The following is an 11,732-nucleotide window of genomic DNA, read 5'->3' on the forward strand; positions in this document are numbered from 1 at the left end:
CAGTGGGATAAGACCACACAAGTCTCGAAACAAATAAAGCTTTATTATTTTAATGTAAAAAGCAAAGACAGAGAAATAACATACGAGGTGGCATCAATAAGTATCTGAACAGCCACCACTGAACAAAAAGAAAATGCAGCACCACAGTGCGACACACCTGACCCTTCCTAGCAGGCTTGCCAGTCACTGTGTGGTGACAAAATGAATTCCGAGCTGTGCTTGTTTGTTTAAAAGGTATTTCACAACTTTCTGACCGCATAAGGCAAATAAAAGGCTCAAACTGCACGTTTACATCAAATTTCCTGTGAGAATTGCGAAGAACATGTCAAAATACCACACACTCCTCACCAAGCATTTGGTGACCATGATTTAGTAAAAACATGTATAAGTGAGTGGCATGGACATTTTAGGCAAGGCCAAGAATTCCTTGGAGACGATGAAGAGAATGCCCTCCGACAAACATAACATTTCAGAATGCCGAAAAAAAATCTATGTGTTATTTCACGAAGACCGTCGGAAGCGCATTTCGGATATTGCTGAACCATAAATAATGTTGAGTTGTTCAGCAATGTCCGAAATCGTTCTCAGAAAGTGTTACTGAATTAACGAGGATTTTTTCTGCATTTTTAAATGTTAGGTTTGATGGAGGGCATCCTCTTGATTCATTGTTTTCAAGCGATTCTCAGCCTCACTTAAAAAGTCCATGCCACTCACAGATTTGTGTAACCTAGATCAGTCACCGAATGCTTGCTGACGGAGTTTCCGAGTTTCTAATGTGTTCTTCTCAATTTTCACAGAAAATGATGTATGGACGTGGTTCGAGTTTTTCATTTGTGTTTCACGGTGAGAAAGTTGCAAAATCCCTTCTGAACAAACAAGCACAGCTAGAGATCACTCTCGCCCTGCACAGTAAATTTCGGCACAGACTGCAAGCTTGTCAGGAAGTGTCAGCTGGTGTCACACTGCTGTACTTTTGTTGTTGTTCAGTGATGCCAGTTCAGAAACGTTTTGATGCCCCCTCATATTATCACAATATTTCACTAGAATGCTTACTTCTGCATATCACTCAAACATTTCCTTTGAAGTGTAGAAATTTAACATAGAATATGTTATCACAGTATTGTACTAGAGTTGTTAATTATAAAAAATAACGCATTATCTAAAACTGAAATACAGTTATGGCAAGGCATAGAAGCAGTACATGCCAAGTACTAAAAATGCAAGTTGCAGGACAGTAATGCCAGTAAAAATGACTAACCCCCTTTCAGCTTAGGTGCCAACAGTGTATAATGATTGTATGCAAGTCGTGCAAAAGAATTACTTTGGCAAAATCTAGAAAAAATATTGCCATGTGACCAAGGTCAGCAAGACCAGACATCTACATTAAATAATGCACAAAGTCTACAATAGCAGTCGAGCACTGAATAGCTAAATTTATACTAAAAGCAAGTGACATCAGTGACTCTGAACTTGCTTAATACAGGAAAAAATGCATGAACTGCATAGAAAATAGTGTAAACAAGTGTGACAAATACATCTTGTATAAAGTATCACGAAACTGAAATGCCAGAATGGCTGTTAGAATATTGAATCGATAGTGAATTGCCAAAAAAAAATTGGTGCACATCTTACATACAGGGCACTTCAAAGGAACTGTATAAATTGTTGTCTTAATGTACTGTGCTACAATTTACGACACTGGTATCCGTAGGTGGTGAAATTTTCCATCCAAATTTCAATGAATGGCTTTACCTGAGAAGAAAGTTAAAAAATAGGAATGTCTTCTCCTTATCTGCAGCATTCGCCTAACGTCACAAGTCTGGCTGGTGAAACAGCCGACATACGGCCCCCTCGGTCAAAGCAGACGGTCTTTCCAAACCAAAAATGCTATGCGAGTATTTTATTTGTGAACTGCTGCTGCAGTTTATCAGCTGTTGCTACAATCAGATGTGTGCCATAAGCAAACAAACACCATATGTAGAGAAAAGCATTCAGACTTTTAAACTTTTACTCAATTAAGTTGTTTCTTTGAAAATGTAGCTCTCCAGATACATTACCACACTCCCTGCGGGCACCGCTGTTGCAAATTGTAGTGCAAAACGTTAAGAAACAGACTTGCATAGTTCCTTTCAAAGGGCTGCCCTGTTGAAGTGATTTCTTAGTCTAGTGTAAATGGTGTGCCGTCCTTCCTTCCCATGGACTTTTTTTCTGCCGCTGCCCGCTCAGCAGCATGACGGAGCCACGACATGCCTGCTTTTTCTATGTCCTTCTTAGTTGCCTTGGCTTCTTCCAAGTTTTGACGGTAGGTGAGGGTGCCTGCACATAAAAAAGTTGTTGTCAAGTTCAGCAAGATATTTTAGACTGGCAGAAAAAATGTGAGCTGCATTATGCAGTCAAGCTAACTGCCATATCAACAACTTCAGGCGAAGTATGCATAAGCAGGAACCAATTTCATTATTCTTGCAAACAAACCAAATGAGAAACACAACCCTTGCAGCAAATTTGTTTTGATGTGCCTGCATCACTCTACAGCAGTAGCAATCAGTTCATTGAATGCTATTTCATTGACAGATCCTTCGACAGCCTCTTCTTCGCGACATAGCCTTGCATGTACTTCTTTGGTGGCCTGGATGTTGTTGGCATGTAATAAAGCGGAGCCTCTTTGCCGACATTCTGTTTCCGCCATCCCCATTACTATCCTAGCCTGCTAAGCCTTTGGCGATTCCAAACAGGCTTACCAAAGGCGGGAGCCGGAGGGGATGTTAAACTCCCAAGCGGAGTGAAGCAAGGGATGACAGTGCACAACGCGGTCTGTTAGAAAGCCTAGCTTGCCGGAATCAGCAAAATAAAGCCAAAAGTCCAATGCAATCCACCTAGCCAAATAGTAAGTGACTAGCTCAAGATGCTAGTAACTGGTACTACTCTCATGAACAGAAACTAGTTGCAAGCACTACTTCTAAATAAAAACTGGTGCTCAAAGTAGCCAGAACAGCTAGATGATGCAGCGGCATGTGCTTTGTGTAAGCAGTGTCAATGAAATGTGTGTCAATAAAAAGTTGTCAGTGAAACGTGCATCTATGAAATGATACAAAACCCTTCTACAGGTAGCCATCACATTCCCGGGCATTGATTATGTGGAAAAGCCGATCCACGGTACCTGAAGGCTACGTCTCGTGGATCTAGGGCCGTTACTGTGTACCATTTTAAAGAAATAAGAACATGTCTTTTCTTCTTCGGTGGTTGGTTGTGGGACAAGTGCAGGTGCCTGTTATAAACTGCTCTGCTGTATAAGAACATCAATGTAACACTGGGAAAAAAAAGTGACTTACACACTGGAAAATATGCTCTAATTATTTCATTTGTTACACTCTTATATCAAGTTATATACCTAATTTTCCAAAAAGGTTTTGCACTATTCTTTTATATTAGACTTCAGTACATACTAAGAATTGCACTTGTGCAGGTTCAGATATCTAACTTACTACACAGGAGCTTGCAGATGTTGAGATCAGAAAACGTGTTTTCCCTTGGCGCCACACCAGCTGTACTCGGCTGCGACACTTGAAGATAGTATACTTCTCAAAATTCGGGTGGTCCGTTGTTTAGGTGTATCACCTCCTTGAACTAACATGTGTTGTCTCTGGTAAAAAAGAATCAAAACAGCAATCAGATCAGAAATATGGGCTAACATTAAACTACTAACTCATTTAGAATTTTAAGCATATCACAATCTTAGTGTGGTTTCATAAGCATAGTGGTTCTCAAGCGTTTTATCACCACTGGCACATAAAGCATTCACATTGTTAAAACACTGAAAAATTTTCAAAATGTGCCGTAGTTCTAATAGCTATGTTGAGATATCGATTTTGATGGCATAGCAGGAACATCTTCCCTACGGATGCACATAAATCTTAGAAACAAAACCACATGCTTAGAAGTATGGGCACTATGAGATCATTTCAGCCCAATTTTGACTCGCTTTCTCGGTACTGTAAGAGTGACCGACATATACACATGATGCAAATTAAAGTTAGGTATACATCTAAACTTAAAAAATAAGATTTTATTGACTACACTGAAGTACCTGTTCAGGAATTCAGTCATGAAATGTGATTACTAACACGAAATTGTGTTCATGCATCTAATGAGGTTCTATTATAAGCTATGCTTGTAATTGAACTCTGGCACCTGGTAAGCAAACCTTTATCACCTGAATATTTACAAGGTGGAGTTCCAAAAATACAGTTGCTCATAACAAAAAAAAAAGTTCAATCATGCATAGATGCAAAATACAGAGCTTAGTTTAGAATAACCATCATTTACCATACGAAGTCTTGCTCTCTTGTCGACCTCCAGCTCTTTGTCGAAGTGCACGAAGTCCTGTTCTGTAGAAAAAGGCAAGTCTGGCAGGCCCTCTGGATCAAGTGGGGCATCTTCCGTGTTTCTGAGCAGCAAGCTAAAGTACTCGGAGTGGGTCTGCTGTGTCACCTTGATGGAATTCAGTGCCAACAGGATCCTTTCCATAAACACTGAAATGGACAGAACAGAGCTCCATCTTGCAGCCACAGTAGCATCCTCATTGCAGAACTGTTGACATAACATGAAATAGTAACTCTCCGTGATATAGCAAAGTTAAAGGAGTACGAAAGCAGTTTCTGAGAGTTCTTTAGTGACAATAACTCAATCTAAGTGCTCCAAGCGTTCTGAAAACCCGAAATTACACAATCAGGCGTGGCCCATTCTCCTACTAAAAACGCGATTAAAGATTGTTACACGCCCCCTTCTCTGAGATGAATATTATTGTGAGGCAGCCAACAAGGGGCGCTTGTCAGCCAATTGCTAGCGATGGCTTTTCGTGCAGCCAACGAGTGGCGTGATTTCTGAACGTGTGGATCGGACTTCTTTTCAAAACAAACTATAATAGTACAAACAGTCAAAATCTCCACACATTCAAGTGTTTTCATTGCTCTAGTGTGTATAGTATGCATGTATTTCTGTTGCCTCGAGATACATAGGCAGTTTCGTAATTTGGCACTGGATATATTCATTAACTGGCACCTATAAAATAACATCAAGAACAATCTTATTCAGAAACCACCTTAGTGCCTCTTTAAATAAAAACACTAAGATAAATACTGCTTCCTGACATATATTGTATGTTTTAGGAAAGCCATGCCCCTCACGACAACTCACACTCATGAGAAAAAAACGTTTCTAGACACAATACCTTTTCCGAATCGTCTTTGTCATGCACATAGCATAAGAAGTAGAAGCCCAGAAACCACTATCGCAAAATTTGTTTCTGATTGAAGATCTAAATAGATATTACATACCAGGCACCTGTGCGTCTGTGTTTACCCGTCCAGTGCCAGGGTGAGACATGTTCATAGGGGTTACAGGTGCATCTGAAATTTTATAAAATGCTGTTCTTGTTACATCGAGTCGGTTCACAGGAGACCACTGGTCAAATCGGTTTAATCAATTCGGAGCCCGGCGTTCGTCAGCCCGCGCTCCCCGAGCCTCGAGCACTCAGTGCCCACGCTCCTCGAGTGGCCACGAGCTGATAAGCGCCAGTCTGTCAGTCAGTACATAACAGTTCTCAGCTTTGATGTTATTTCGAAGGATATGAAAACTTTAGCATTCACAAAATAAAACTCACCGTGGTGTTGCTGCCACAGTGTTGCCGCCGCTAGAGGGACATCATTGGCACCTGAAATTGACAAGCAATTTTGTACAAAATGCTGAATGCTATAAAAATATTTAAAAAAGGTGAGAAAGAAATGAGTCAAATCTATCGAATGCCACTTAAGCTGCAAGATATACCTGCAGGCCGGATGCTTGAGTGAGGTGTCCTGCTCCTGTATAGAGTGTGCACTGGGGGGACGCTGTGGACACCTGAAACCAAAGAGTTTTTTTACAAAATGCCGAATGTTAAAGAAAATCCGAGAACATGCGAGAAAAAAATGTGTCAAATCCATCAAATGCAACTTCCGCTGTAAGATCTACCTGTGGGCTGGATACTTGAATGGGGCAAAATGTTCGCATATGGTGTGTGCACTGGTGGACCCAAGTCATCACCTGAAATTGAAAACAGATTCTCTACAAAATGCTGAATGTTAACAGGAAATTCAAGAACATGTGAGAAAGAAAGGAGTCGAATCCATAAAACATATCTTTAGCTGCAAGATCTACCTGTAGGCTGGATGCTCGGGCGGGACATCATCCTGTTCGTGTGGGATGCGTGTACAAGCGGGACATTGTCGAGACCTGGAATCAAAATTAAATTATCTACAGAACACTCACCTTGTGCACAAGCAGTTACCTATGTACTGTGGCTGCATGCGTGAAGACTGGGCATGTGCTTGGGATGTGGCTTGGGACGTGACAGTTTCGTACAGGGCTGCAGAGGAATTAGTCACACTTACTCAATCCATGTACCTGAACATGCACTGAAGAGACATAAGGTATACACACCAGAGTGGTGCAGAGGTGACTTAGAGAAGTTGGCACCTGGAAAAGGAGGAATAGTTGGTAGTAAGCCGTTTGAAGTTACACTAGATGTTTTCAAAGAATTATTTTTTTCAACCGTCCTAGAGCATCGCCAACAATGCACGATGCCATACCTGTTTTCTTCCGTGGCTGGGGTGGCGTGGGTGGTTTTGGTGGTTCATATTCATCGTCGGAACCTGTAGTGTCGGTGCTGTCATCATAGTCAAAAGGAAAGGTCGGACGGCGTTTTCGCTTGCCACGACCTAGCTCTTCTTCACTAGTGAAGTCTGACGTATACTCCAGAGCCTGAAGTTTCTCCAGCGCCTTCTCATATGTGTCTGAAAGAAATTTACGCATTGAGAACTGGAAAGAATTTAGAGCAAAAAAGCACTTACCAGCCCAGTTCTTGATCAGGCATTTGACCTGCATCCAACTGTCTTGTGGTTTGACGCCTTCGATTGTCATTCGACGACGCTTGTTCGGATTTTTTTCCTTAGGCCAAAATGTTGTTTCAGTGTTTTCAACGAGCCATGTTTTGTGAATAATGGCCAAGCTGTGATCTTCTTCAGGAAATGCTACAATAGCAAACTTGTCACCTGAGCGAAGCAGGAAAGGCAAGCATTTGCATGTCCACCGAGTTATTTTTCCCTCTTTAATGCAGCATACTAAAACCGAACTGCTTGTCCAGTTCATCCACAAACGATATCATAAACTAGATTATTAATAAACAAGCAGCCATAAAAAAATTTCACTGTAGGTGCACCATTGGAATACCGGCAAATTTGTTTGCCAATCGGAGTCTCACACATTTCACTGCAATTTCTGAAAGTGGCCAGAAGTGAATGTCAGACAGTTCAGATGCAAGGAAGATGTTCAGCAATGATGAACTGCAGGGATAGCTGTACAGGTCTTCTAGACTCTGGTACCTCCTTCCAACCAACACTGGTTGATAGTTCACTGCAGTGCGTGCAATGTTTTCAACCTTGATGATACTCTTGTCTTTTAACATGCAAGTGCAGTCTTTTTTGTTTGTTTTGATGGTGATGCCAGCAGGAAACGTCACGGTCTTGTACTGAGGTCCAATGCATCCGAGCGGCAATGGTCGACCTTCATGCCTTGCTGTCAGCTTGAAACTTTCTCCTCCAAGGAATACAGAGGAGACGGGTGGAGTCGACGCTGCCGACTCTCCAGTGTTGACAGCAGGAGATGCAACCAAAAATCGTTCTTCTACGATTCGATTGTAGACTTGCTGCAAGGGCCTTTCTGGTTTGCGTACATAGCTTTTGAGTTTACACATGTAATTTTCGAATGGGAAAGCACTATAGTTGTGAAGAGGTCCATGAACTCTTACGTCGCTTGCCACATGAATCAAGCCATGAACATTGTGAGAGACTGCATGTCTACCATATAGTGTTATGTAGGTCTCAACAAAATGCCTTAAGAGCCTTTCTGCATACCCTAAGTGCTCTCTACAGAGTAATGGGCTGCAAAGTATGGTGACTGCACAGTGAAGTGTCATGAAGTTGTCCATCAGAGGCTTGGGGATCCTTGACCTCAGCACCGCTGGCCCCGTGTAAAGTACAAGCAAGCGAAATTCTGACACTTTCCACCTATCAATGTCGGACAAGCTGCGTGGCTTCCGAGACATGTCTGATGGTACAGAGTGCCTCATTTCAATGTTAGCTCCCGACACAGAATCTCTTGATGCACTTCCAATGCGGTAGGTTTTATCACCTTTCAGCCAAAGGAGTACAAGCTTGCGCACAACACCCAGACAGATGAGGTGCATATAGTCAAGTGGCACCTGGTCAACAATATCTATGGGAAGTTCTTTTAAGATAGTTTCCATGATGTGGTGGTCCTCTTGCTCTGCACGCCTAAAGCTAGCATTTGTTCGTAATGGAGCATCAAGACCAGGGAAGCACATTCGTCCCCGCACAAATTCTCCTTCAGTCGTGCACTTTGAGCAACTGAAGTAGCTGCTGTGCCCTTTGGTGCCAAGAATGTATGACTTGGCAGGCGCGTCGCAGATTATTGCTCCAACTTGCACTCGGAAGACCCTGTTGCCAATAGCAACACCTTCAGAGAGAACACCTTTCAGGTCAGACACAAACGGACTAAGGAAGACATTTGACTGAAGAGCCTTACACTGGCCATGATAGACACCAACTGGAAATGGGTCACTGCCTGCGCAGTTAGCAGCTTGGCAGAGAATGGGCCAGAACTGATCCCACGTGCTTTTCGTCAATGGTAGTCCATCTACATTCACATGAAGGATTATTGGATCCGGTATATTGCGCACAGGTTGCAGCGCTGCCCTGAGCCCCTCACTCAAGCCTAAATGGCAGTAATGGCCGGAATCCATGGGCCTCACATTATCAGTGACTCTTGGTGTAGACAAAAGTGCCCTGGCACATGTTGGGAGGTCTGAGAAACAAGAATGTGAGTGCAGTATCTTCAGGAGCTTTGTAACGGTATCATGAGGAACAGCCCCCTCTACGCTCCACCGCCGCAGCTTTTCCTTGAAACGTGAAACGTCGGATTCCTCTGATTCAGACAATTCATCCAACACGACATTCCTTCGACTGTCTCTTTCTAAATGGTGTTCACGACTGTAAGGCAAGCCTTCCGAATCTACAGGGACGCCTCGTCTCGAGTGAATGGCGCTTGCACCGAAGAGCGGTTCCGGAGTATCAGGCACAGTCTCAGAACAACAGCACGTTGTCAGGACATCTTGCTGATACGAGAGACGTGATGGTTCTGCAATTAGTTCCGGCGATCCCGCGTGTTTTTGCGGCGCTCCTGCAACTAGTTCCGGCGACCCAGCGGGCCTTTCTACAGAAGCCTCATCCAAAGCTTCAGCTGAGCATATTGCATTTTCTCTACTAACTGAGAGTATAAGTTTGAGATCGCTTTCCGCCGCACGACGAACGCGCCGATAAGCTGTTGTTCTGGGTAGAGCAGCCATATTGTCCATATCTACGATCTTCGAGTGGTTCGCCTTGTCATGCAACAGCCAAGCTCTGCGAACGATGGAAATGTTGTAACACTTTCATTACTCGGCCTAAAGTCATGTCACTTAATACGGAGTATTAGCAAAGCGTTACTGTTGGCTATTACGAGCGCGGTAGCCCTCTGGCCGCGCGCTGCTTCAAAGGGGGAGTGCGAGCCTCAATACCGCTGTGGCGGATCAGGGGACCGGTTTGGTAAAAATCCCGACTGTCGCTCCAAACAAAACGTTAAGTCATACTTACTTCCTCCAGCCATGGTGGCTAGTGAGTTGTCAGGTTAGCGCAGTAGCACGGTAGCACGGTAGCACGGTAGCACTCCGGGCTGTAGTCGGCTGTAGGGCTGCCGTTGAGGGCTGCAGCTTTCCCGCGCGCACGCTATTAATGATGATGATGATTGCACAGCGGTGGCGATTGAAAGCTCTGCCTGAATTACTTAATTTCACTAATGTAATTATCTATGTTTTATTAAAAAAAATAATTTGTAAAAATATATAAATATATAGTATAAAAAATGATTAATGTGAAATTAAAAATGGAAACTAACCGAGTTTTAGGACCGTTTCGGTTTTGCCATAGTTCCGCTTTCGAATGTATTTAAAGCGGTTCATTTTTTAACATAATTTTTGTTATTGTGTGCCTGAGAATTTAAAAGAGCTGCCTTTAGGCTTTTTACTATCGCTCTTGCTCTTGGTGTGTCTGCGAAGCAACGCGAGTGATTCTGTTGGCGACAAGACTCAAGAAATACGATAGGTCGCCTTTTCTGTTTTTGGCTCCCTCCGTTCGCCGTGGTTGCACGCCGGCACATTTATTGCGGAGAAAGGGCGGTGCAATTTGTAGGGGCGCGTACGCCGACTGTACGGCAAGCGCGGATGATCAAAACCCAAAATAACTTGAAACTGATTTTTCTAACGGCTGAACCAAAAGCGACGATTGCAATACGAGCCACGATATTGTGCGGTGACAGTGCGTGAAGCCGCTGCTGTAATCGTAAAAAAAAAAAAAAAAAAAAAAATGCGTGTCCTGATCACAGTCGCGCTGGGACGTGTTCCGGATTATGCCGCCCCGGACATCCGTGGGACGTCCGCAGGACGTCAGCAATGGGACGTGGGACGTTCGCACGTTTTTAGGACGTCCGAGGGACGTTTGGTGTTGTCTGGGGTGGTGTCTTGTAAAAGAATTGTTCTTCTGATCGGTAAATTAATAGTTGTATATTCGTATCAGTATCGTCATGGACGGAAAAGAAAGAGCGTTCCAGTTTGTCGGTAAAAACTTTATTGAATGCCTGCAGAGCTTTCGCTGGCCGGGCCTAAGTCACCCGCTTGGGGCGTTGCCGCTGGTCCTCTTCGCCCGTCTAGGGGCGTCGAAGTCCTGCCGCTTCACCGCCTCACAGGCCTGCTGGACGGCCCAGAGTTGATCGTCGAGGCTGGGGCTGCACAGGGCAGCGGACAGCCGCGGCGGGAGGGTTCCGGAGTTAGCACCAGGGACTCAAACCGAAAAATATAACGTTTCGGTTACGGTTACGGTTACCGATTCCTGTTGATAACGGTTTCGTTTCGGTTTTTTACGGTTTTAATTTTTACGGTTTCGGTTACCGGTTACACGTTCATAAAAACCGGTTTATTTCGGTTTTTCCAATAATTTGTCTAATTGAAATGCTAGACAGCCATTTTAGAAAAAACTGTTTAGTCTCAGATATCCAATAACGTGAAATACAAGGAACCTAGAAACGTCTTAATACTTCTAATTGGTCAGAAGTTGCACACGTTCCTAGCTCCAACTCTTGTTCACTACATCTACTTACATTATTTAGTTTGATGCCCGAGCATACATGTTACTTCTAGTACTCGGGGATCATCGCGTTCTATATAATAAAAATTAAAATAAACACCGCTACTCTGTTGTTTGGCACCATTTATAAACAATTACCCTAAGAAAGTTCCCACTTGATGCTGGAAGAACCATTCGCACTTTCTCGTCGCTACAGTTGATTTCAACCTCATACATGCAGGCGAGTCTTCGCTTCACTGAAGGAAGGAACAGAACTACAGCCATCCACTAGTAAAATACTGCTAAGTGGAATGAAGTAATAAAATTGAGAGCTGGGCTGGGCGGGCCGTGAGGCAAGAAGCCTTCGTGCAGCGAATGGAAACTCCGCCGTAGTCGGGCGGCCCGTGAAAACCACTTGCCTCACTAAACACTGCCCAGTCGACTTCAGGTGCCTGCTGGGTCGAG

At 43.6% G+C, this 11,732-nt stretch overlaps 1 protein-coding gene and 1 pseudogene across 1 annotated transcript; both read right to left on the reverse strand.

The window, feature by feature from the left end:
* Positions 1-1,945: 1,945 nt before the first annotated feature.
* LOC115330278 lies at positions 1,946-6,395 on the reverse strand (annotated as a pseudogene).
* An 842-nt stretch (positions 6,396-7,237) lies between these two features.
* Positions 7,238-8,393, reverse strand: LOC120849496. Its single transcript, XM_040221730.3, has one exon. It carries the CDS (start codon positions 8,336-8,338, stop codon positions 7,238-7,240), a length of 1,101 nt encoding a protein of 366 aa, XP_040077664.3. The 5' UTR covers positions 8,339-8,393.
* Positions 8,394-11,732: the final 3,339 nt, after the last annotated feature.

The sequence above is a fragment of the Ixodes scapularis genome, unplaced genomic scaffold, assembly GCF_016920785.2.
Source record: "Ixodes scapularis isolate PalLabHiFi unplaced genomic scaffold, ASM1692078v2 PGA_scaffold6__148_contigs__length_123643588, whole genome shotgun sequence".
Lineage (NCBI taxonomy): Eukaryota > Metazoa > Arthropoda > Arachnida > Ixodida > Ixodidae > Ixodes > Ixodes scapularis.